The sequence below is a fragment of the Mytilus californianus genome, unplaced genomic scaffold (assembly GCF_021869535.1).
Source record: "Mytilus californianus isolate M0D057914Y unplaced genomic scaffold, xbMytCali1.0.p SCAF_18, whole genome shotgun sequence".
NCBI classification, from domain to species: Eukaryota; Metazoa; Mollusca; class Bivalvia; order Mytilida; family Mytilidae; genus Mytilus; species Mytilus californianus.
The window spans coordinates 1,680,709-1,708,118 of NW_026262666.1; the positions used below are offsets into that span (position 1 = coordinate 1,680,709).

Here is a 27,410-nt window from a genome sequence, read left to right on the forward strand (position 1 = left end):
TATACATGTTTATTCTGACCTTTCGGTGCCTTCAGAACTTTACCCCAGAATGGCAAATGTTTCCAAAATTGACAAAATTCAACAACTGGGAACATTTTAATATGCATTTTCTTTCCCTATGAAATGACGTCTATGTTTGTAAATTGAGATTATTTAAGAATAACCTTATAATAAACTGGAAAATGTCCTCAAAACTGACAAGGTTCTACGACTGTAGCATTGTAATTTTTTTCATTTTTAAATGATTTCCTTGTTTGTCAGTTGAGTTGATTTTAGCATTCCTTTATAACACCTTGATCTTGATCAATTTCAAAATAGTATTAGATCTTTTCATTTCAAAATTCAATAACTGGTAACATTTAAATATGCATTTTGTTTCACTTTTGAATGACGTCAATGTTTGTTAGCTGAGTTAATTTAAGAATAACTTATAATATACTGAAAAGAAGAAATTCCTCAAAATTGACAACAATTTACGACCTGTAGCATTGTTATAATTTTTTTTCACTTTTAAATGATGTCCTTGTGTGTGAGTTGAGTTAATTTTAGATTTCCTTTATAGCATATTCATAAATTTAACAATAGTATCAGATCTTTTCATTACACGCTGAAAACCGGTTTTTATAATAACACTGAAACAAAGATTCTAAATCCTCATGAAGATAACGTCACACAAAGACATTTAGTTTATATTTAGATTGTCTATTAGCAAAGGCTGATAACCCAAAACCTCAAACTAAGACGAACTGAAACGAGATTCCCAACAACGGACACACAAACATTCTGTGTTTTGGCTAAACCAACCGTTTAGAAAATGTCCTTTATTTTATGTCATTGCTTTTAATTCACAAAATGTCACATCTGTCATAATGCATTATAACTTTTTTATCATTTATGCTTCTCTTCCGTTTGACATTTTATCTTAACTACTTTTTTTACAAATTGTATATAATTTGGGAGATATTAATAAATGAAATTTCCATTAACAACTTTCATTGCTTACTCTAATCTACATTGAATTAATATCAAAAGGAAACGTCCTTATCGATAATACCAAAAAAATAAACGTACGTTATGAAAATAAGGATGTTGTATGATTGCCATTGAGACAACTATCAACCAGAACCCATGTGACGTGGATGTAAGAAACTAAGGGTAACCGTACTACCTTCAAAAATGTCAATACTGTACCGTCAGCGATAATAACAATAAAATAAAAGAACAGAGTTCCAATGTCCCCGGCGTTGCACTTATTTTATATTTGCAAGGGACATAACCCTTTAAAAAAAGTCGATCGTCAACCATAATAGAACTTGACCGAGATATTGCTGATATTAACCTATAGTATAAGTTTTATATAAATCTGGCAAGAATTGTACCCGTGAGAGCGCTCACGAGGCCATTTCCATAAATTTATTATTTCCAAGGGGCATAACTCTTTTTAAAAAAGTCGATCGTCCACAATAATAGAACTTGTCCGAGATATTACTGATATTAACCTATAGTATAAGTTTTATAAAACTCTGGCAAGAATTGTTCCCGTGAGAGCGCTAACGAGGTCATTTTCAATAAATTTAATATTTCCAAGGGGCATAACTCTTTTAAAAAAGTCGATCGTCCACCACAATAGAACTTGTCCGAGATATTACTAATATTAACCTATAGTATAAGTTTCATAAAACTCTGGCAAGAATTGTACCCGTGAGAGCGCTAACGAGGTCATTTTCCATAAATTTAATATTTCCAAGATGCAGAACTCTTTTAGAAAAGTCGATCGTCCACCATTTTAGAACTTGTCCGAGATATTGCTGATATATAAACTATAGTATAAGTTTTATAAAAATCTGGCAAGAATACTACCCGTGAGAGCGCTAACAAGACCGGACGGACACATGAACGGACGGATGCCCGGTATTTCCATGTTCTCCGCTACGCGTTATGCGGGGGACAAAACATATACCTAACAGACAACACAAACGACAACCACTGACGATCCTGACTAGTGACAGTCACATAAACAATGTGGTTATACCAATTGCAATACGTTCGACAAATGGATCTTGGAATATCATGCATCAGGTTTATTCACGAGGGTCTAGATAGTGGTTCTTCATTTCTGAATTCTTATACCTTTTGTCCATTATTCTCTATTCCTTATATTTTTTGCCCATTATTTTCTATTCTGAAGACCCCCATCCACACCCTCACTCACTCACTCAAACGTGAAGCTTTGACCAGCATCATATTTGATAGAGACATAAACAAACAAAACAACTGAAATTTTTAACTTTGTCTGGGAGCGTTCACCTTAGGTTACGTACAAATATATTCCATTTGAGAGATCTGTTACTAGTACCTTGCTGGAGTTGTCTTAATTTGAATTTGAAGAAAAAAGATTAAATTGCAGTATAAAGTTTCAGAATCTAATTCCCGGCTTTATTTTTAAAAGCGTATACCAAAATGTTGTGTGATTAGTTAAAAACGTCAAAACAAAGAACTTCAACCATTGACTTGACATTATTTTTTTTTTTTTTTAGTACTAACAATGAAATTCACTATATCCATATTCCTTAATATTCTAAAACGTTTGATGCATCGAAAGTGTAACTACCTCATGCTTTACCTCCACCACCCGTCATGCTATTCCAAAGTCACACTCAACAGAAATGACAGAAATGACATTGAATATACAAAATTTACTGCAATAGATGCGCAATGTCTCTTCAGCGATGCTTGCGGCACATATTTAGAGATTCGAAACATAACAGAAGAGAGGCGAACGATAATAAAAAGACATTCAAAAACATATCTAAAAGTACGCATCATCGAGAAAATTTATCACCACACAAATAGCCCGGTACTTAGTACTCCTTTCCGAAAAGATAGAGAAAATTTCTGGATAAGGGAACTAGTTACTGCAATGCCATATGGTTGCAATGATAATGTCAAAGGAGTAGGAAATTTGTCAAGTCCAGCCTGCAGTGATGTTAATGTAATGAGTTTATTTAACACTACCTTACGAAACCAACGTAGTCATGGGCAAACACGTTACCATCGGCCTAATGTAAAAAAGTCTTCCAAATCTAGATCACCCTCTAGGAGCTTTGATGACCTTCTTTCTCATCTTCATCATCCGCTAGGGTTACATTACATTAGAACTATTCTATTTTCACTGCCTGTTAATTTTCTAAAATGTTTGACAGATTATGCACTTGACAAAGTATGCATAAATACATATTCTCCAATATACAGACTTGTCAGTATAATTTGTGATGTAGCTCTTTTCCGTCTTTTTAAACCAGTAAGATCGAAACCTTTACATGAGGAAAAGAGGAAATTCCTTCCTGTTTACTTTACCAATAGAGGAATTGATGCAATCAACATCAGCAACGTTCTACATCACAAGGAGGTAACATCTAAAATTCCTATTTATTTTCAAAATCAGTCTGTTCCTATTGTATCCTACAGTTACACCAAAACCATTGCACCCAAAATATTTAACTATAAACAAGCATTACATGACCTTCATTTAAAACAATACCTAAAAAAGCCTCTGACATATGACTGTTCCCACTCGCCTTACAATTACAGCCCCTCTGGCCATGTTATTACTGGGGATCTAAACATAATTCACAATGAAAATCTCCGAAAGATGATTTTTCATGGTCCTAAGTTTAGAGAACCCCAACACATCAATTGGAACCATAACTTCAAAATAATTATGGATTCCATTGAGGACTACGCCAGAGCATGGGCTAAACGAGAAGAAGTTCAACTAGACACTTTGTTAGAATGGGTCAAAACAATCAGGTCTCTGATAAAACGTTGAATTCATAAGTTGAAAAACTGTGTGAATGATCGACCAAAGTCCGTTTTCAGAGACAAAGAGGCTGTGAAATGTCTATCATCTCTTCAAGATAAGTATGTTGTTGTTCCTGTGGACAAAGCTTCAAATAATATTGTCTTTATATGTAAATCGTATCACTACGAGTGTCTTGTAAAAGAATTAGGAATAAATGAGCACTCAGGTAATCCCACACACAAAAACATATCATTTGACAAGGATGAGATTTTGGCGTATCATAAGTCCTTCATGGCTTCAATGAACATTGCATTGAACAACAAATCGGAGGACATACCTTGTTTGTATTGGATACCTAAACTTCACAAACTTCCGTACAAACAACGGTACATTGCCGGCTCATCTGCATGTTCCACTAAAGAATTGTCCATTAAATTGACTAAAATTCTGTCCGCAGTGAAAGAGGGTCTTCAGAAATACTGTGAAACTGTTTACTCGCGTAGTGGTATTAACCATATGTGGATTCTTAAAAACTCTAAAGAACTTCTGGATAATTTTAAATCTCGGTCTTTTTCTGAAATTAGTTCTATCAAAACTTTTGATTTTTCAACCTTGTATACCATCATTCCCCATGTGAAATTGAAAACCCGTCTAAAAGAAATAATCCACAATGCTTTTCATCATAAAAATGGTAGCATACGCTATAAATTTATTACTTTGGGATACCATAAGGCATATTTTGTTAATAGTGAACAAAAGGGTAAAACATGCTACACAGAGGAAAAAGTGATCAGTATGCTGGAGTTTCTTATTGACAACATATTTGTTGAATTTGGAGGTAGACTTTTTCAACAAATTGTCGTCATTCCTATGGGAACGAACTGTGCGCCTCTCCTTGCCGACCTCTTCTTGTTTTCATATGAATCGGAGTTCCTTCAGACATTTGTCATAAACAAGAAGATCAAAGAAGCCAGGTTATATAATTTCACTTTCAGATATATTGATGATGTTCTTTCCATTAACAATCCGAACTTTTCTGATTGGGTTCCATTAATATTTCCACCAGAACTAGAAATTAAAGAAACAACAGACACGGCTTCCTCCGCCTTATTTTTAAACTTATACCTCGAATTTAACATACACAGTCATCTCAGTACCAGAATCTATGATAAACGAGACGATTTTAATTTTGAAATTATCAATTTCCCCCACCTTAGTAGCAATATACCAACTTCACCTGCATATGGGATATACATTTCCCAAGTTAGTCGGTATTCAAGAGCTTGCAGCTCCTACTCAGACTTTGTAAAACGTCACCAGTGTCTGAGCAGAAAGTTGATGAACCAGGGGTATGTCAAAGAACGTCTCGTCCTTTTTCTAAAAAAGTTCATAGGAAGGTACCAAGAACTTGTTGATAAATATTCCGTATCAACTTCACAAATAATACACGATGGTCTTGAAGTATAGATTTTGCGTACTGACGTTGTTTATCATCTTAATAACGTGTTATAATATTCTTTTATTCATCTTTATTATTATTACTTTTACTGTTAAGTCTAGTTTTTTGAGATATCCATTTGACGTGACTCTGTGCTTATGTATCCCGTCATAATTGAACGACAAAATTATTTTATTTATTAATATTACTTTTACTGCTGAGTCTGTTTTTTTGTGATATACATTTTACGTGACTCTGCACTTATGTATATCGTCAAACTTTGTACCACACAATTATTTTATTTTATTTATTAATATTACTTTTACTGTTAAGTCTGTTTTTTTGTTATATCCATTTTACGTGACTCTGTATTTATGTATCCTGTCATACTTTGAACGACAAAATTATTTTAAAGTCTACCTGTGCGAATTTCAAACGCGCGATTTTACGCCACTACTTAAAAGCTTCCATCCTTTATGGGTGGATTTTACATAGATAAATAAAATCGTATAATATAAGCAAAATGAGGATATTAAATTTGATGTATGCCTTTTTGTGCTTCTTTGTTACATTTGTTTGTTTTTATAGTGATCAAGATGATAACACAATGTTGACTGCTGTACCTCTATTTTTGACATTTTTACCTATTGTGTCTGTTTGTTTTGTTCACGCATCGTTGTCAATATAATGAAATTTGATGCGACTGGCATACAAGTGAGAGGTTTAGCTAGCTATAAAACCAGGTTCAACCCACCATTTTCTAAATAAGAAAATGCCTGTACCAAGTCAAGAATATGACAGTTGTTATCCATTCGTTTGATGTGTTTGTTGTTATTGATTTTGCCATTTGATTGGGGACTTTCCTTTTTGAATTTTTCTCAGAGTACAGTATTTTTGTGATTTTACTTTTGACCATTTTGCATCATAACCTTGTGAAGTACGTTTTGCGTTGAATCACAAAACTTACTAATGATCTACAATTTGGACTTCAAAAATAGAGAACGGTGGTCTCGTGGTAGTGTGTTCGTCTCGAGTTCGGGAGGTCGTGGGTTCGAACCACGGCCGGTTCAAACCAAAGACTTAAAAATTGGTATTTGCTGCTTCTGCGCTAAACACGCGGCATTAAGGAGTAAGAGCAAAGACTGGTTGGCTTGGAGTCAGAATAATGTGTCCGGGTAAGGTGACATGTCTCCTCGTGGACTGTTACCTTGTGAACTAGGACGTTAACATCCGGCTCAGTGTGTCGGTTAAGTACAAAGCAGGGTTCATATTACATAAACATGTTCTGGTCCTGAATATGCATACTAATTTGCCACTGGACGTTTAGCAGCCATCCATCATCATCACCATCACAAAGAGAGGCGAAATATACCAAACTCAGACATTCAAACTCATAAGTCGAAAATAACTGACAACAGCCTTTATCCGATCCTCACTGAAGAAATGAGGTTGACGTACCATTATACTTATCATAAATACAAGGATTAAATTGTGTAAGCTTATGATTTTAAAATATTTTGGCCTCGAACATCACTGAAAAGACATTGCTTGTCGAAATGCGCATCTGGTGCAAAAAATTGGTACCGTTTATATTATTTTAAAGGAACATACAAGTTTTGTTAATTTGGTTTGGGAAAAGGAGATCGATTTCAACTCATACATCAATAAAATATGGAATAACATACTGGTATATCGTTCTTTGTTGACATATTTGTTTGTTTTTATAGTGATTATGATTATAACACAATGTCGACTGCTGTACCCCTATTGTGACATTTTCCCTATTATGTCTCTTTGTTTACACATTGTCGTTAAGATAATGGATTAATATGCGACTGGCATATAAGTGAGAGGTTTAGCTAGCTATAAAACTAGGTCTAATCCACATTTTTCTACACACGGAAAGGCCTTACCAAGTCAGGAATATGCCAAGTGTTTTCCATTCGTTTGATGTGTATGAGCTTTTAATTTTGCCATTTGATAATTCCGTTTGGAATTTTCCTTGGAGTTCGGTATTTTTGTAATTCTACTTTTTTATCTTTCACGGACAACATGTACATCAACAATCGAGGTCGGAAAATAACTTTACCCAAATAGTTCTGATTGGAAGGTGAAAAAAAGGGGATACTAGTAACACAAAACATATCAAAGATGGACCTTAAATATGTTTGGACCTTTCTTGGAAATAAACGAAGCGAATCATGCCCGATATTAAATTTTTGAACCGTCATTATATGGGTTAATCAATCGTAGAATCAACGTAGTTCAAACGTTTTATTAATCGTCAATTTGAATGAAATAACACTACTCAAGTTCAGATAAGGCAATTCAATGGATTTAATCATTCCTATCCAACAGAACTCAAACAGTCCTTCTCGGAAACACAACATCTGAAGAAAGAAATTTCAGTAACATCAGGCGTTCCTCAGGGCACAGTACTAGGACCAATACTTCTTATCTATCGACTTACCTGACTACATATATATAAAACAAACAGCCAAATAAGATGATTCTTTGCAGACGACAGCATTATCTACCGTACTATTACCTGCCAAAACGATTCTCTTAAGCTTCAAGAAAATATAGAATCATCTATAAAATGGGAGAAAGACTGACTCATGTCATTCCACTCAGACAAATGTAACATCCTTGAAGTCTAAAATAAGAAAAAACAAATGCATTTTTATTACAACATGCATGGCCATATCTTAGAACAAGTCCAATCAACAAAATATCTAGGCATTACACTTTCTTCAGAATTCAAATGAAACAAATATATACAACAATCAGCAGCAAAAGCAAATCAATTCTTATCATTAAGAGATTAAATCAAAAGTGGTAAAGGACAGAGCTTATCAACTATAGCAAGACCAATATTTAGAATATTGCTGCACAGTCTGGGATCCACACACCTCAGAAAATATATACAGATTTGAACAAGTGCAAAGAAGAGCTGCATGATGCACGATATACTTGCAACAGATGTCCCAACACCAACAGTGTATCTGAAATGCTACATAATCTAAACTGGCAAGCCTTACAAGAACGCAGGTTAAAAATCAGCCCTTCAAACGTTTCAAAAATTCATAAACAATGAAATTGCAATACCATCGCAAGATATACTCATAAAAAGACCGTCTAAAACAAGATCTACCCATCAATAAACATACAGGCAACTTCAATATAACAAAGACAGTTTTAAATTCACTCAAAGATTGGAATAAATAGCCACCTGGAAATTCCAACCAAACCTCACAGACAACTTTAAGGATGCACTCATTCATGAAGTCCTCATTAAAACATTCTGACACCTAAATTAAATGAGCCTATTGTTTTTATCTTAATATGAAAAAAATATATTTATATACAAAATGTACAAATTAAAAGTTAAATAAAATTTATAAAGTTTACAATTAAAGGAAAAAAATATACTTCACTTTAAAGCAACCTCACACAGACATGCGCCGGAAAGTAATCCTAAAAATGTTGATGGTTTTCTTGACCTAAAGAAAATACACGGGAGAGAAAGTTCTGAATAAAAAAAAATATATTTAAATAATGCTGGGTGGACGAGTATTTCAAGAATTATAAATTTAAGTCGATCGATGCGTCAACTTAATAAAAATTACAACCTGTTCAGAAAACTGATAAGAAGAATGACAATACAAAGATAAAGATTTGAAAGAAAAAAATACTGAGTAGAAATTAAACAGGACCAATTGAAATGGACCAGCAAGGTAAAATATAAAATTCACTGATTCAGAAGCAATCAGAGAAAAATTTATCACTCTAATCGTGCAATGCGGATTGACCGAACCAACACTAAGGAAAAATAAATGAATTTTAATTATGCATTTTTAGAATAAAAATTTCACCATGAAGTTGTTTGCAGATAAACCCAGATTGGTTTTGTGTACATGAGCACGGTGGGTACAAGGATATTTTTTTAACTATAGAAAATAATTCACAGTGTTATTTTTATGCATCTGATTAAGCATAAAGCACAACTTTTTTCCCTAATGTTATTAAAGTGTTATTGAAAGTCAATATACAGGAGAAAAACTTACATTGTAACACCCATGATTCTGTTGAAATGCATTGAGAATTACTGACTCAGAGGAAAAGTTTTCTTTTATAGCCCAATAAAGAATATTTCTTGTTTTCAATACTTCGGCGACATAGCATGAATACTTACAAGGTCATTTGTGCATGTGAAGCTTCCCCTTTTCACCATTTATTTCCACTAATAGGCTATGTTAAAGTGACACTTTTCAAAAAATTATGCAGAATTTATCTTGTTTCAAATAAAGGCAACAGTAGTATACCGCTGTTCAATAGTCGTAAATGAATTAAGCGAAAACAAATCCAGGTCAAAAACCAAAAACCGAGGGAAACACATCAACTATAAGAGGAAAACAACAGAACAACATAAACTGCTACAAAAAAAAAACGCCAACAAAATACGGAAATACTAAGCATGAATGAAATTTTATCCTGTCCAGTACTACAGAAATTTCACATACATTTCTTAGCATATAAGATAACAACATGACTGGAAGTTAACCAATCGAATGTTCGCCCCTTTTTCCTGTTTACAAGCTGTAGTAACCATGTAACTTCAAGTTTCAAAAATATATCATAGAAACTCCAAAATGGTGCTTTGAAAAACTCAGGATATATTTTAGAAATAGAAAATTTTTTCAGCAATGAATCATTGGGTTAGCTTCCTACAACTGTCAAATCCAAGGGAATATTTTGTTCGACCCTTTTTTTGTATGAAACAGGATGTGACGTACTATGATTTGATGGTATAACACTTTCTACATATATATATTCATTCTAAATTAATCGAAATTGGGCTTAAACTTATGCCAGAAGAAAAGGAACCAGTTGTACAAAATATGATAAAAAGGAAAGGGTACATTCATTATAATAAGTCGGAGAAAAACAGATTCATGCAAAATAAAAAACAACGAAAAGACAAACACCAGCAATACGAACCAAAAATCAAAACCGATGATAATCTTCCGAAGTGTAAACAGATCCTGCTCCACTAGTAACACTCGTGTTGTTTATATAAATAAAAATAATTGATAAGTCGCATTATGTGATGTCAAAATATAAAAAAGTAGACGGGATCGTATATGAAGATAGTATCTCTTTAGACTAAACTTTTATGTATATAACTAAAAAAATTAAATAACAAAAAGTTTCGATTAACTCAGATTTTACTGTAGTTATTTTACATAAGCCCAGATAAAGGATCAATTATTCCATGTCATATCTTGCGAAATTCATATCGATATTTTTGAAATACTAAAAAAGAGCGGTCATGTTCAGAGGAATTGTATATCTAGTCTTGGCAACCGTTGGTTTTGGATTTCCAGGGTTTAAAAATAATATTCCCAACGGAAACAAGGTACCGGATCCTTGTAATGGACGGACTGATCAGATATGGAGAGGAGTAGGACACGACAAGGAACCAGGAGGAGGGACAAGATGTCAATTTGGACTGGTAAAACATTCATTCTTCTTATAATTTTCTGTTTTACGGATATTAATGTAAACGAATATAGATCTTATATCTACATCCTAGTTTTTTGTTTGATGATGGATAGTTGTCGCATTGGCAATGATGCCACATTTCTTTTATATTTGTATATATCAAATATAAAGATTAAAAATTAACGTACGGATTACAGTTCTGCAGATATTTTGCATTTGTATACTATTAAACAGTAAACATGTTATTAAATACCGCTGCACACCTGCCTAGTGCCATAAACATTTTTCATTGGCATTTTTTGGAGGATCTGCCTCTAACCCTAAATGGCAAATGGTCTGACTCAGAGGATCATTGTTCGATTTTCACCGTTTTTTTTTATTCCAGATGTATTAGATTTAGATCAATGTAAATTTTCTGACATTGACAAAGTGTTGATATGTCTCTTTAAACAGAGATAGACGATACAATGCTCTAATATTCAGTAGTACTTGTGCATGATTTCCCTTACCATTTTGATTATCGAGCTGAAAATCTCTCTATAACTGCTGTTTATGATATGAATATCGCATTCTGTGTATTTTCGTGTGTTCCAATTATTGTTGATTGATGAAAAACAAGAATGTGTCCATAGTACACGGATGCCCTACTCGCACTATCATTTTCGTTGTTCAATGGACCATGAAATTGGGGTCAAAACTTTAATTTGGCATTAAAATTAGAAAGATTATACCGGTATCATAGGAAATACGTGTACTAAGTTTCAAGTTGATTGTTTCAACTACCTTGACCAAAAACTTTAACCAACAACTTTAACCAAAAACTTTAACCTGAAGCGGGACAGACGGACGGACGAACGAACAAACGGATGCACAGACCGAAAAACATAATGTCCCTAGGTGGGGCATAAACATGTATTTTCACTTATATTTGGTTTCGTGGTTTTGCAAAAGCATGCAAACAATCTAAGTAAAATTTATATTTTGTTGAATCTTTAAATTCAAGGTTTACCTATGCCCACGAAATCAACGAACTTTGTTACCCTATGAACAATAATTAATCCACAGTATTCTTTTAAATTTTTAGAACATTCATTTTGAATAAACTTTTGACTTGGAAACGATATAAACTACCCTGCTTTGTTTCTTGATCGACTAATCAGAGTTATCTTTAAATTGCTGTATGGAAATTTACAGGACTTTAAGGCCGCTGGATTCAAATGGACGAAGGAACTGTGTCAAACAGATTCAGACCAAGATGGTCGTACGAATGGACAAGAACTTGGAGACCCGGACTGCACGTGGAAAAAAGGCGAAACTCCTAGTGCTGATGCGTCTAGTCACCCAGGTAAGTAGGACAAGGAATATTTCACTTTTATTGACCTTGTTCCACAATAGCCACAGGAATAGTTCTGAGTAGTCCTCGACAAAACAGGCGTTTTTGTATGCTATATAAAATACATTTTAGGAAATGAAAATAAATCACTTTATAATTCAATTGGTGCATTCGAAACACTTTTCTTCTTTTTTCTATTCCAGCAACCCTCAGACCCAAATACAATTTAAAAGTCAAGTATGTTTAAGTACCCGAACACGTGAAGAACTTAATGATCAACAGAGAGAGAAAACAAAGGTTATTTAAATTCATCTAGGGTAAAAGTTGACTAAGGTAGTTGGAATCTTAGTTTCTAAATAATGTATAAATTTGTCATAGGAGATTCAAAGAGAGGCATTTTATAAATCATGTCAGTACCAAAGCACTAACTATTGACCTGGTGATAATTGTAGTAGTGTTTGTAAGGGAAATTAAGTTTGATAGATAGTTTAATACAAAATTAAAGGCTAGGTGAAATACAAGGTATATGAAATAATATCGCGGTTACATAATAATGTAATATTTGTTATGAAAAACCTCATTTTATTCAATTTTAGGTATTTGTGAACCCCTGAGTGATTCCAAATGTGTAACAGTAAATAAAGATATAAAATGTCCATCGAACACAGGAAAATGATACTTATTTGGCCATTGTGTGTAGCAGCTACCTCGGAATGGAAAAGGCATTTTTTCTTTATGTAGCAGCTTTTTTGTTAGATAAAAGATAAACAATATTTTGCTAAAAAAAGTTGTTTCTTTTAATTTTTAATGCATTCCTTTTTGGTCCCCTGGACGATTTCGATTAGCAACAAATAAGATTTCGTCCATTCGCGTGTGATATACATAATATATATCTTATTGTTATTTTACAAATTTTTTTTTTTGAAGTATTGAATCATTGATGAGAACTACTTATTTTGTTTAAAGCGCAAATATGTATCACTCAGAACATATCCAAGTGATTTAGTGTAAAGACGCCATAAACAGTCAGACAAAAGTATGACCTTGTGCAATGCCAAGCTATGAATACATAATATCGACAGAATGTAGGACCATAATATTTCATGAATATTTGTAGCAATACATATTAAAAGATTTAGTGTATAAAAAACAAAAATCAATGTAAGTACCGCTGAAAACAATGTTCAAAGATATTGCTATTGAAATAGTATCCTTTGGGAATAGGTTTATTCGAAGGATCACTGAGTTTACATGGATAGTCTTTTTTAAGTTCTTTTTTTAATTTCGTACCGTTTGAAATCGAGCATACCCAATGAAGTTTATTTGAGAAGCACATGTCGTGTAAGCAAAAATAAAAGATTGCTTTATTAATTGATGTCTGCTTAACGTCCAGCAGAAAATATTACATGCATATTCTGGGGGATGAAATGAGATGTGAATATACCATGCTCTTTATTAGACCGACACGGTAAATTTAGAAAGAATATAGATCACAACGTAAATTTCTACTGCACTTTACCTAGAGAATTTCTTTTGACCCGAAAACAGTCTCCTCTTACTCCTGAATGCTAGAAACAAAAAAGGGGAAGGGGTTATGATATCAGAATGATAGTCATATCTAAATACTTTTTTTGTCGAATTTTGTGTTCATATTAAATCTTTGATTTAAAAAAATGTATCCATAACTAGTTTAAACTCGGGAAGATTTAGCACATAGAATATTATGAAGACATCTGTCCATTGTAAAAGACACTATATTAAGTAGATATAAGAAGATGTGGTATGAGTGCCAATGAGACAACTCTCCATCCAAGTCACAATTTGTAAAAGTAAACCATTATAGGTTAAAGTACGGCATTCAACACGGAGCCTTGGCTCACACCGAACAACAAGCTATAAGGGCCCCAAAAATGACTAGTGTAAAACCATTCAAACAGGAAAACCAATGATCTAATTTATATAAAAAACGAGAAACGAGAAACTAGCTATATTTTTGAAGTAAATGTTTTGGGTTACTGTCTCATTGACATATGCCCCACTTCTCCTTTCTACAAATTCCTACAAAAATACATGAAATCCATGATCAGCTCACTCATTTGCTTATCAATCACAAGTAAAATAGATTTTCATAAAATAAGTTATCAAAAAAGATGTAACTCGCAGACAGAAAGGTGTAATCTTTGTGAGTATGGCCTTTGCTAATCTTTTAATATTCAATTAAATATTGACTATACTATCAAAATGAGGATATATAAGTTTCAACATGCAAAAGGTTTAAAGCGTCCATTCAAATATGTACGACACATTTTAAAAATACTGAAATCTGACAGTCTAATGTCTTGTGAATAACTAAAATAAATTTTATCTTATAAATGTATAATATTGTATGATATTTAATACAAGGAGTAAAAAAGTTGTCTTGTTATTAGTATACTTATTCCTTTTTCTTTTTTCTAATCTTAATGTTCCGAATTATAAAAAAGAAGTAAACAAATAAACGTCTGAACATAAACAACACAAACATAGTGACGTGTTATTGTTAATGTTATGGTATGGTAACACATCAAAATATTGAATTTAATGTTTCGATCACAAATTTTGTACTCCGCGTACTCAGTAAAATTTTATAACTGAAAGAAATTGTTTCATTTTTTTTTTTTATGTTTGAACAAACGTTTGTGCATAGACTTTATTTATTTCTTATAAGTTTGAATGTCAATTTTGCTTTTGATTGTCAGGTTTATGTTGATATCGTATTGTTGAGCAATATATACGTGATTGAAAACTCACAAATCAATCATTATTTATAAATAAATTCAATATTTTGATTTGTTGATTTTGAGTCAGAGTACGATAGTCGTACTTGAAATGTTTATGACTGTAAAGCCTGTTCTGGTAAAATTTACAAACTAGTTACTGCAATGGACAAGTACATAATTTTTTTCAGTCATAAACAGTGCTTCAGTCATTGCTTTAATTTTGTTTTTCAATGTTCTAAAATTATCCTCATCGCTTTGTCTGGTAGACCAATCAGCTATCGTAACGGATTCATTCCATCTAAGTGGGCGTGGTTTATTCACGTCGTTGAATTTTATTATCAAGTTCTATGCTGGTTTCGTCGTTGCTCATAAATCTGGGGTAGAATTAAATTGACAAAATAAAATTATTGTTCCATGGATCATTTTCAAAATCCCTCTTTCCGACAACCACATACATTACTGACGTTACAACTGCTAGGGAATAACCATTGATATTTGTTTGTCCTCTATTTGTATCAGTCTGTGGTAATAGAGCAGACAGTCCTAGATCCGTAAAGAAAGGAATAAGATTTTGTACAGTAAAATCATAATCATTATCACTGGCGATAATCATCGTTTTCATCAACGAAATAGTCCCAAATACTTGCATTAGCAACAGGAAGCAGTTCGTCGCAAATCGACAGAAGGAATTTTGGTTTCAAGATTAATATCAGCTACATGATGGACAAAAACGTTGCAGTAAACATTGAAAAAAATAACTATCATCATAAAAATATCAGCAAATATTATCGTCATAATGATGGGAACTGTCTATTGCTACGAAAATTGTATAAAAATATAAAATTACGGTAAATATCGTCTAAAGCAAATAACTATGGAGTTATAAAATCTGCTATGGTGAAGATGTCTTTTCAGGTCATTTGTTATTAATCATATAGTGATTGTAATTTTCTTTCTTCATACTGAATGTAGTGTTTTTTGGGGGATGGGTATAGGATAAACAAATTGCTTTCCATAAGTACATCATTATTTTATTTTAACATTTATACACACAAGTTGATTTCGTGGAGCAATGGATGTTTCCGTTAATATTTGAAGGAGAGAAAAAATGAACCAATAGAAAAAACCAATACATATACTTATAGATACAAAGTCTATATCAAAATGATAAACAGTTGATTAAGAAACTACCAGCTTTTCAGAAGTTTCTATATTATAGATCGCAACAAAAAACAAAATCTCAAAATGTGTTAGCTCTTTTCTAAGTGCTGGTTTTGTTATGCATTCCAACACATTTTATTGGTGCAGCTTTTTAAAAACGCTATTACTTGTTCTACTTGTTCGGAAGCTACAAATATTTATATGCAATTGACGACAGCTATTATTGGCACGGTGTCCCTAAGTTGATCCTAAATGTATAACGCCTAGAAAAACTTCAAATATTTCAATTTTGTTTAACAGGCTTATTTTAGAATGTTATAAATTATACTGCTTATTCATGGGTTGAGGGATGAGAGATAGTTTGTTGGAGTACTAAATTGTTTGTTCTTTTTTTTTCTTCATTGGAATTTTGTACATTTTGTCATGCGTACTGCACAAGATTGTGTCTGCCAGTATTGCATATGCCGTTGCTGCATGACATTTTCTAAGATGTACATTTTTTACCGATATTAGAGTGCAAGATTGCTTGAAATGCATGATAATAAGTGGGTACAATATTGTAAGCTTTCTTTAAGCATCCACTAGTATTTTTGATACGATATATTGTCATTATATTTGCCTGTACTTGTAATGGTGTTTTGATATTAATATAGTGCTAAATGTAAATCTTTGATAATTTCTTTTTAATTGATTCATTCGTATTTTGAGTCTTCGAGCGATTTTCATAATGAAATTTCCATTGCTGACGACAGTATGTTGCTCTTTAGATGTCTATATGTTATTTGTTTCGATAGGTATCTGTCTCAATGACGTATCTCGTGGTAAATATGCATGTCGGGACCCTTATATCTGAAAACGGTATGGGTTTTGCTGATTGTTGATAACCGTAGATGTTGTCGTGACCTATAGATTTACATCAACGTGTCCTTGGCAATCATGCAATGACAGTACTCTGTAGGGGAACTAATCTCTTCATTTCATATGAAATATTTCCGCTTGACACTAAACAAACAAAAATCGTTCAATTATATTGAATCAATAGGACCACAATGTGTATAAAAGTATCAACACGGCAATATCATTGATTTAAAAGATTAAGGCATTAGATAACACAGAATTCAAATTAGATAAACATCATAATGAAATCATTTCCCGTACAGAGTACTTGCACGACCAGACCTCTTTTTTTCATTGCAAGACTGATTTAGCTGTGAAATAACACAGAAAGATATATCAGACCTCCTAATTAAAAAGAATTAAATGAAGAATGTGTCTATGGGACAAAATGCCCCCGCTTGTATATTACAAATTCTGCTTTTTTTAATTTACAAAGGGACACAACTCCAGAACAGTGAAAGTGACGCCACCCAAATACGAACTTGATCATTGTTTGGTGGTAATAAGCAATGTGTATAAGGTTCATAACATTTGTTTGAGACAAACTAAAGTTATAGTTATAGAAACGGCAAATTTAGCAATGTTTCTATTTATAAAGGGACATAACTAGAGAACGGTGAAAGTGACGCCACCCAAACTCAACCTTGATCTGTTTTAGGTAGTAATAAGCATTATGTATAAGATTCATAACATTTGGTAGAGGCAAACTAAAGTTAGGAACGGACACTAATTTTGGGACGTACGGACGGACAAACGTTAGGACGGACAGACGTAGGTAAAACTTAATGCCCCCTCCGCACCGGCGGGGTCATAAAAGACATGTTTGACTAATCAAAATATTTATGTTAAGATATGTACATTTATATACATTGATCTGTCTTAAAATAGTATCAGATTATCCCCTGTTTTTTTTCGATTACGTCACTAAATGATATTGTTTACTTTATGATAATCAATGCGATGCAGTTAATAACCAAATATGTCCTGCACCTATTTGGTTGATATATCCACCATCAATACACGAAAAGTCTTCTGCCAATTGAATGTAGATGCAGCTACGTTCACATTTTTATAAAATATTGAAGCAAACCATGATTATTGTGTGTTCAGATCAAAACAAAATGATACATACTCTGTTTTCACTTAAACATAAAAAAAACTATGAACATGAAAGATTTATGTATTAAAAAAACATTATGAAAAACTTACAGATATTGCTGTCAGCACGGCTATGGATACAAGGTATCTATTAAAAGATTGCAAACCGAGACACGTAATCATTACTTCAAGACTTTTGGAAAACACGAAATCTATTTTTAGAAATCTGTTGATAATGCCTTATTACGTACAATGAATTTACTGTCATTGCACGAGTTTAAAATCGTGACAATATAAAAACGAATGCAGAACAGTAAAAGGAGAATGGCTAATAAGGCTCTTATTAATTGTGCCTAATTACTAGTACTAATTTAAAAGTAAACGTGACCTAAAAATACTAAGGTTAACGGTTTTAAGAAAAAGAAAAAGAAATTTCTTGTTTGACGAGTATAACCATGGCAACGAACCATTTTGAGATAGGGCTAATTTTCCCTGTATTTATTCACTCCCATTGTCAGAATCTAAAAGTTGTCAAACCCTACAAGAATATCAAAGAGTCGCATATCATATACTTGACACTTTTTCAACATTTTTTAAAATATGAAGGTTAACCATTTAGAGTTTTTAAAAAAGATTAGGCTTAAGGATTTTCTGTATCTACAAGTGAGTCATGTAAACAAAACATAAAGCACAATTTTCATACAGGAATCTCGACCATATTGACATGACATGTTATTTTTAAGACACTACAATTCGTTGACAATCGATTTTTTTACGCGAAAAAAATACAGAAGAAAGAAGTATTTCTTCGTCCAAGTATTTACATGAACTTTTTCACACTTTAAAAATATTAAGGTTAACCCTTTTTCGGGTGTGGAAAATAAGACTTCTATTGGAATTTGAGTACATAAATTGAGTCATGTAACAAATACCTAACGAACAATTTTCCTAAAGGAAAGTACCTGATACCCGACCCATATTTAAATGTCAGAACTTATTTTTGATGCGTTAAAAAATCTAATCCGAAGCAAACAACCTTTCTTCGTTCAAGGTTATTTGCATAGAGTTTTTAAAACTTTAAACATATAAAGTTTATTCCTTTTTCGAGTCTAATAAAAAAGACTAATATCTGATTTTGAGTATCTCAAATGGCATAATGAAAAAACTAACACACAATATTTATTGACGGAAAATAAAAGAATTTCAAAAATAGTTTTATCACCATATCTTTATCAGTTTGTCTGACGTCCTCATTTCTCTCTGTCATTTTCAATTAAATTTGAGAATGGAAACGGGGAATGTGTCAAAAAGTCAACAACCCGACCAAAGAGTAGAAAACAGTCGAAGTAAGATATCGATCGTAATCGTCGAGTTATACTTCCATATTGCACTCTGGTTTATCTACTTCATCATGTTCATAGATTTTTCTATGTTTTCTTTCTGGACAATACATTCCGGATCGCGAAGGACGACGAATACACCGTCGTCAACACTCTCCACTTACAATAAAAAAGACCTTTCCTGCTTTTATTATATTAAGAAGTTGTGATGTCGCAATGACGTCATATTCAATTTTAAATTGACGTATTTGACCTTAAATATCCATTTCACACGAAAAGAAATGTTACTCAAAGACAAACCTCTTTTAATAGACAAAGTAGCTTTTTGTAAAGACCTCTGTATCTGTTAATCTATTGACAAAATGTCATAATAAGACTATATAGGTTTTGTAGTTTCTATTATCTGCAAACAGTTTGGAGCGCTCATGCAAATATATACGAATGACCCCAAAAAGTGGCCTCATTATACCATCCCTCCTTTTCTTATTTAAAAGTTCTGTATCATCACTTTTAATTCGTTAAGAAATGTACAAATGAATGATTGAACAAAAGAAAACAAAACTAATAACATATAATCATGTTGTGGATACAAAACGATGATTGATGTGTACGTTATCAACCTGTTGCATTTTGCAACTGAATGCTGTGGATTTTTTTACTACAGCAACCACCAATAACCACTGAATTACAGGCTCCTGACTTGGGGCAGACACAGATATAAAATGACGGGATTAAAAATGTTTATGAGCACATAATGCTATCTCATTAACCGAGGAGACACTGGTGTAACAGCACAACATAAGACAAACTGTATTCGTTGGAAATGGCTTGAATCATCAGATCGACATGAAACCCAAAAAACATCTAACAAATGAGAAAAGACACACAAGTACCTTCCTAAAAGTACTCGCAGTTACTGAAAGCTAGTTCAAAGCTTATAATAAAACGGATTAGGCGTAAAGACGCCGTACACAGTATGAGAAAAATGTGACATTGAGCAATACCAAAATATGAGTACATAATATCAACAGAATGGAGGACCATAAGTTTTCATCATTATATATCATAAACAAATTTAGTTTAATTCTTCATCAAAAACAAAATCAATGCTAGTATGGATCAAAACAATATTCAAAGATTTAACTATTAAAATGATATCCTTTAGGAACAGTTTTATTCGAAGGATCGATATACAATATACAATAAATGTTATTTGAGAAGCACATGTCGTGCGCAGAAATTGGCATCATATAAATTATTCTTACGTTTCAAATGAACGATTGATTTATTGATTGATGTTTGCTATATGTCCAGCGGAAAATATTATGCATATTCTGGAGGATAACATGCAAATGAGATGTGAACATATATCTTGCTTTGTATCAGACCGACACTGTTATAGATCACAAGGTAAATTTCTGTTGCACTCTACCTGGGAAAAGTATTCCGAACCAACCAGTCTTTTCTTACTCCTAAATTCTAAAGATTAAAAAGGGGTAGGGAGTTATGATCTCAGAAAGCTAGATTTACCTTTCAAAAGATCCATGTACTTGTCACTAATTATCAACCTCGTCAATGGTTGTCGTATTCAATTTTTTTTAAAAAAAAATTTTAATTTGTTACGTAGATGTCATATCTTTAATAGCTTCTGTTTAATTTACATAACTTGTTAAGAAGACTAGGGCAGATTTATAACATGACCTATTTCAACATCTGAAGAAGACTGTATATTGGCGTCTAGCTGCATGTCTTTTTGGTATTTTTGTCGTTGGGTTACTATCTCATTGACGTACACTATTTATTTCCTTCGATTGAATTAATTCCAAAATATCGGAAATCAATGAAACGCTTGATGTGACTGTGGGTATAGACTTTGGTCCCTTGGACTTCTCCGACCGACAGTAAAAACCTTTTCACAGTGGTGAGTGTTTCTCTTTGTGGGATGAATAAATACCAATTATAAAGTTGTTTGCATATTGATATTGTAAAATATCAGCTGAGAGTAACAATATGAAGCTTTTTGTTGAGTGAGATCAGCGAACTAGTTAAAAAAAGGCTTCATATTATGTTGAGCAGCTGATATTTTAAAATATAAATATGTTGAAAACTGATTTATCGGATTGTATTTGTGAGTTTTGCATGATAGAAACAAGTGTTTTCTTTGTTTCACTGGAGAATTCGAAGATGACTTGATAAGTTCGGGTCAAACTTATCAACGTCGGTTCATTCATTATGACGTTAGTGATATGTCCGGGTCAAATTTATTTAGGCCAGGTCAACGTATTTGACGTCACAAAGCCGTGATATGTAATTTGATAAACAGATGAGCTGAGTGATACAGACGGTGGGACGACCTATAGATACGCAATCACGTCCAGTCAGAATGGGGTAGTTAAATTAAAAATCAAAAAAGGAGATATGCCATTGTGAAAAAAGGAGGTATGGCATGGTGAATAGAAAAAAAAGGAAACATACCATGGTGAAAAAAAAGACATGCCATGATGAGAAGAAAAAGGAGACATGCCATGGTGAAAAGAAAAAAGAAGAAGACATGCCATGGTCAAAAGAAAAAAAGGAGACATACCATAGTGAAAAGAAGAAAAAAAAAAAGAGACATACCATGTTGAAAAGAAAAAAAGGAGACATACACTAGTGAAAAGAAAAAAGGACACCTACCATAGAGAAAAGAATAAAAGGAGACATACCATAGTGACAAGAAAATAAAAGAAAAATACCATAGTGAAAAAAAAAATACATACCTTAGTGAAAAAAGGAGACTTACCATAGTGAAAAGAAAAAAAAAGACATACCACAGTGAAAAGAAAAAGGAAACATACTGTAGTGAAAAGAAAAAAGATGAGACATACCATAGATACTGAAAAAAAAAAGGAGACATACCATAGTGAAAAGAAAAAAGGACACATGCCATTGTGAAAAGAAGAAAAAAGACACATACCATTGTGAAAAGAAAAGGACACATACCATAGTGAAAAAAAACAGACATACCACAGTGAAAAGAAAAGGACACATACCATACTGAAAAGAAAAAAAGGAAACATACCATAGTGAAAAGTAAAAAAAAGAGACATACCATAGTGAAAAGTAAAAAAAAGGAGACATACCATAGTGAAAAGTAAAAAAAACAAGGAAACATACCATAGTGAAAAGTAAAAAAAAGGAAACATACCATAGTGAAAAGTAAAAAAAGGAGACATACCACAGTGAAAACAAAAAATTTCAAATATCACAGTGAAAAGAAAACAAGGACACATACTACAGCAAAAAGAAAAAAGGACATATACCATAGTGTTACACTACTGTTTCTGGTTAGGGTGAAGGTTGACGCCTGTTAAAACGTTTAAACCCGCTTCATTTGTATGCACATGTCCTAAGTCAGGAGCCTGTTGTTCAGTGGTTGTCGTTTGTTGGTGTAGTTCGTAAGTGTTTCTTGTTTTTCGTTTTTTATATAAATTAGATCGTTGGTTTTCCTGTTTGAATTGTTTTACACTAGTCATTTTGGTGCCCTTTATAATTTGCTGTTCGGTGTGAGCCAAGGCTCCTTGTTGAAGGCCGTAGTTTGACCTATAATTGTTTACTTTTTACACATTGTGACTTGGATGGAGAGTTGTCTCATTGGCACACATACCACATCTTCTTATTTCTACATACCATAGTGAAAAGAAAAAAAAGGAGACATACCATAGTGAAAAGAAAAAAGGACACATACCATAGTGAAAAGAAAAAAGGACAAATGCCACAGTGAAAAGAAAAAAAAGGAGACATACCATAGTTAAAAGAAAAAAGTACACATACCATAGAGAAGAGAAAAAAGGACAGATACCATAATGAAAAGAAAAAAACTATATACGAAAATACAACAGTTGAAAACAAGAATATGTGTCTATATCACAGCAAGTCCACCTCATATTCTTTTCTTTCGTATTCAGTGATCCATGGAGTCTTGGTCAAATCCCTCCTTTTCCTTTGAACATAAAATAAAGAGATGACTTTGTCATGTGTACAAAGTTTAGGTTATTAGGACCATAAACTATCGTAAACCAGAAATATTCAGTTTTTTTTTCAATTTGATTGTCTTTTCGTCATCTTTTTGTTCTTTTTTTTTAATGGCTTAGTTTATTTTTTCGACCTATGAGTTTTAAACGCCCGCTTGATATATTCGGCTTCTTTAGCCTATCATATACCAAAACCATAACTTGTTAAGGGACGGACGGACGGACAGACATTGATTATGTCATGCTCCTCTTCTGTTGTAGTCAGGAATATAAACATGACACAATTTAAATGAACAAATTGCTGTATTGTAAGTTAAACAACTTTGGAGTTAGTATTCTAATATATAGAAAAGTGTTGCTTTTGTTTTATTCAATATTATTATTTTACAAGTTCCATTTTCTTTGAGAATAGTGTCAAAAGGTTTACTTGCAAATATGTTTTACATATCTATATAAAGTACTGTTTGCAATTATATATTTTGTACAACTTTATTTCATAATCAATGATTTGATGAAATAGGAGTATCATTAAACGAAACAGAACGTTAATGCTACCCTTTTAATCGTGCTTAAAATAATTTTCTGATATGGAAGAAGTCTTCAAAATATGATAAAATGCAATGGTATTGTTAGGAAAGTGAAGTTTTTTTTTCATTAATGGAAAAATGTGTTTATTGATAAAAAAATACCTTGTGTTATTGATATGCCAATTCGCGTGAATAATACAAAGGATATATTATATCAACCATAACACAGGTTTAAATCAATCTTACATTTAGAATTGCAAATATCAGTCGAAAATTAAAATTCCAACAGTAAACCAACTTTTTTATGCTAATAAAACTCATCAAAGTTGCCTGGGGTGTGTTCAATATCATAGCTGCTACTTAGGGCTATGTAGATCGACTACTGAACGTATAGCCTAGACGCTAAATAGATCTAGATAGCCCAAACAATTCATGCTATCTAGAGAATCCAAAATAGCGTCGGATAGGTTATTATCAACGATGTCAATTGGATAGCCTAGCTAGTAGCATATCGTTCAAAACAAATAGATATCTAAGACAAAGCGGTTATACTGGCTGCTACGATATTGAACGCAACCTTGCTTATAATTTTGCACTCCAGATTCGCATTTCGTATTCAAAACTTTGACTCATCAACTTAAAATGAAGTTGGCTATTCTTTTTAGAGATCCTTGGTCATATAGCTTCCCGCGTATTTAGGTATTTATACATCTTCGCTTCAAAAGTGTTGGGCTTTGTTCGCTTCCAAAGTGTTGGGTTTTGTTCGCTTCCAAAGTTTTGGGCTTTGTTCGCTTCCAAAGTGTTGGGTTTTGTTCGCTTTCAAAGTGTTGGGCTTTGTTCGCTTCCAAAGTGTTGGGTTTTGTTCGCTTCCGAAGTGTTGGGCTTTGTTCGCTTCCGAAGTGTTGGGTTTTGTTCGCTTCCAAAGTGTTGGGTTTTGTTCGCTTCCAAAGTGTTGAGTTTTGTTCGCTTCCAAAGTGTTGAGTTTGTGCGTTCTTGGTGAAGGTAAATCAAGAAACAGTTCGGACGCACTATTCATACAATGTTATTTTCATTTTATTGCTGGTTTTTACTGTAATTGTTGTGTAACACATGTTAACAAAGTAGCAGATTACATCAGTAATAAACATAGTGTAAACTTTGTTAATACGGGATAATTTTCTGTTATTGTTGTGTAACACATGTTAATAATGTAGCAGATTACATCACACATCAACATAGCGTAAACGTACAAGTTATGTTTTATAAATACGACATAACTTTTATTAATGAAAATTTTTATGACCATATCTATCGATATTCTTCTACATTTTGCTTATTCAGTCGATTAAGGAATAAAGGTTATTAGGAGATTTTCTTACTTTCAAACATTCCTATCATTTTAAGAATGAACGTTAAGTTATATATATATATATATAGCACGCCTTTTACGAATTAACGTATTTAATTCATGAAAAGCATAGCTTTGAGTGGATTAAATATGTTAATCAGTATCAGGCGTGGCCATATGATTTGTAACATTAATGGCCGATAACACATGTCAAAGGTTAAACTTAACTGTACTTTTCACGAGTTAAATATGTCACTCAAGTAGTGGCGCTTTCTATGACAAAACGTCTCTTATTTTCAGAAAGGGGGTCTCATTGGGGGGTTCTGATCCCGGATCCCGCTTACTGTTTTGTCAGATTCCCGTATCCCGCTTACACTATGTACGTAAGCAATTCTCATTTTTTTGTAATTTCCCGAGTCCCGCTAGACTTCATTTCCCGTGTCCCGCTAGACTTCATTTCCCGTTTTCACGTCACAATAATTTGACTTTCACGTGTCACGCTTACAAAAAATCGGCTATCCCGGGTCACGCTTAGACCCCAATGAGACCAACAAGAAAATGAACTCATAGATCGGTTTTTTTAGTAGGATTTGATTTAATGTTAGATGTACATGTAAAATAATTGTTGCCGTGATACTTTCATTATTGTTTAAAGACCAGGGAGCGATTTATGTGTTATTGAAGTGCCCCCTCCCGGGCGAAAATTCTTGAGGGGATGGATGCAAAATCTTGGTATATAGATGTAAACCATGCTGCCTGCTTTCAAACCCAATAGGAACGTGTAGTTTTAGAAGAGGTAAAAGAAAGAAACGTTGTTTAAACTTATTGTGAAAGTATTCTGCCTTTCCCAACACCGTGAAAATTATCAATTAATAGATGGGCTGTTGATTGCGTAAGGTCCAGAGATAGATATTATAAGCTTGCTTAATTCACGGAGATATACCGTCACAAATTGAGACGACTAAAAATCCAGTGAATTTTTTTTTTGGAATATCTATATTTGACACGATAAAAACAAATATCCACCAATTTATCACTATCGCCTCTTCGTTTATAGACCATGTTATTCCTTTTTGTAGCTCTCTTCGGGCATTCAATTGTTTCAAGTATAGGGAATGATTTTTAATTTAGGGTTAGGTTTACAAGTTTTGCTAGAGTTAGGGGTAACACCCCTTCCCGAATTTATTTTTGATATATTGTTGTGTATGCTTTTTGTTTAAATTTATTAGGACATTTTATGGTCGTCATTGATTTCAGTCATTGTTTATTGACCAAGGCGGCGGAGCTAGAGAGTGAAATAACAACTTCTGAGATGGAAGTCAGAGCACTGGTCTAAGCTCCTCCTATTATTTGCTTTTCCTGTGACAAGCGATACTAGTCAAGCAGCTATGTCCAATTTTTCATCAGAATTCTGCAAAATGTGGTAAAAGCATCAAACTTGGTATATACGCTCCTAGCACCATTCTAAGCAAAATAAGATATGGAGCCAACCTGAAAAAAACAACTTCCGGTTTTTTCCAAGATGGCGGACAAAATTGCAAAAATTCTAAACTAAATATTAAAGAAACCGTTCACAAGATGGTAAAACAATGAAACTTTGTATATTATCTCTTTAGACCCTTCTAAACATATAAAGATATGAAACCAATATAAAAAACTATCAACTTCCGGTTTTTTGTAAGATGGCGGCTGAAATAACAAAAAAAAAATAAAACAAGTCAATAGGACGTTGCAATATTTACAAAAAAAATATATCAGATGAGTACAATTGAAAGTAATATATATATATACAGTAGCTGTTATATGCAATAACACGTTCATTCATCTTGTTTGTGTCGGTAAACCCTATACTCGCTGCAGTCCATCAGGCACAATCTCCACCACACTTGCCTAAAGCTGTATTCTGAAGGGCGGATTTGAAACCTTTGCATTGTCTTCGACAACCTTTCTTGCTGCCACAGTGAACAAGCTCCTGTAGTGAAGGGGTTGCCTCTGCCAATATTGTCTAGAACGGGTTCTTACATGCCGTTGTCTTGCTTTTTCCAACCATACAAGTCTGGGGATTGAAGAACAGGCTGTAAAAGCAAACACTGTTTCCATATCAATCCAGCTTGGTACACAGAACGTTTTGCATGTGGGGAAAATGCCTCTCGTTTTGGTGGTACAAACTCGATTGATCTACCTTTATGTGCAAAGAGCACTTTTCTAGC

At 33.1% G+C, this 27,410-nt stretch overlaps 1 protein-coding gene across 2 annotated transcripts in view; it reads left to right on the plus strand.

The window, feature by feature from the left end:
- LOC127726543 (temptin-like) overlaps window positions 1-12,801 on the plus strand; it is a 59,403-nt gene extending 46,602 nt beyond the window's left edge. Inside the window, exons 1-3 of one of the 2 annotated variants that reach the window (XM_052233935.1) lie at window positions 10,567-10,755; window positions 11,940-12,090; window positions 12,675-12,801. In XM_052233935.1, the coding sequence (XP_052089895.1) occupies window positions 10,573-10,755; window positions 11,940-12,090; window positions 12,675-12,754 (414 nt within the window). In that variant the 5' untranslated portion in view covers window positions 10,567-10,572 and the 3' untranslated portion in view covers window positions 12,755-12,801. Of the gene's footprint in view, window positions 1-10,566; window positions 10,756-11,939; window positions 12,091-12,674 lie in introns of those variants that run through there. The other variant, XM_052233936.1, reaches the window with a different exon arrangement.
- The last annotated feature ends 14,609 nt before the right edge of the window (window positions 12,802-27,410 follow it).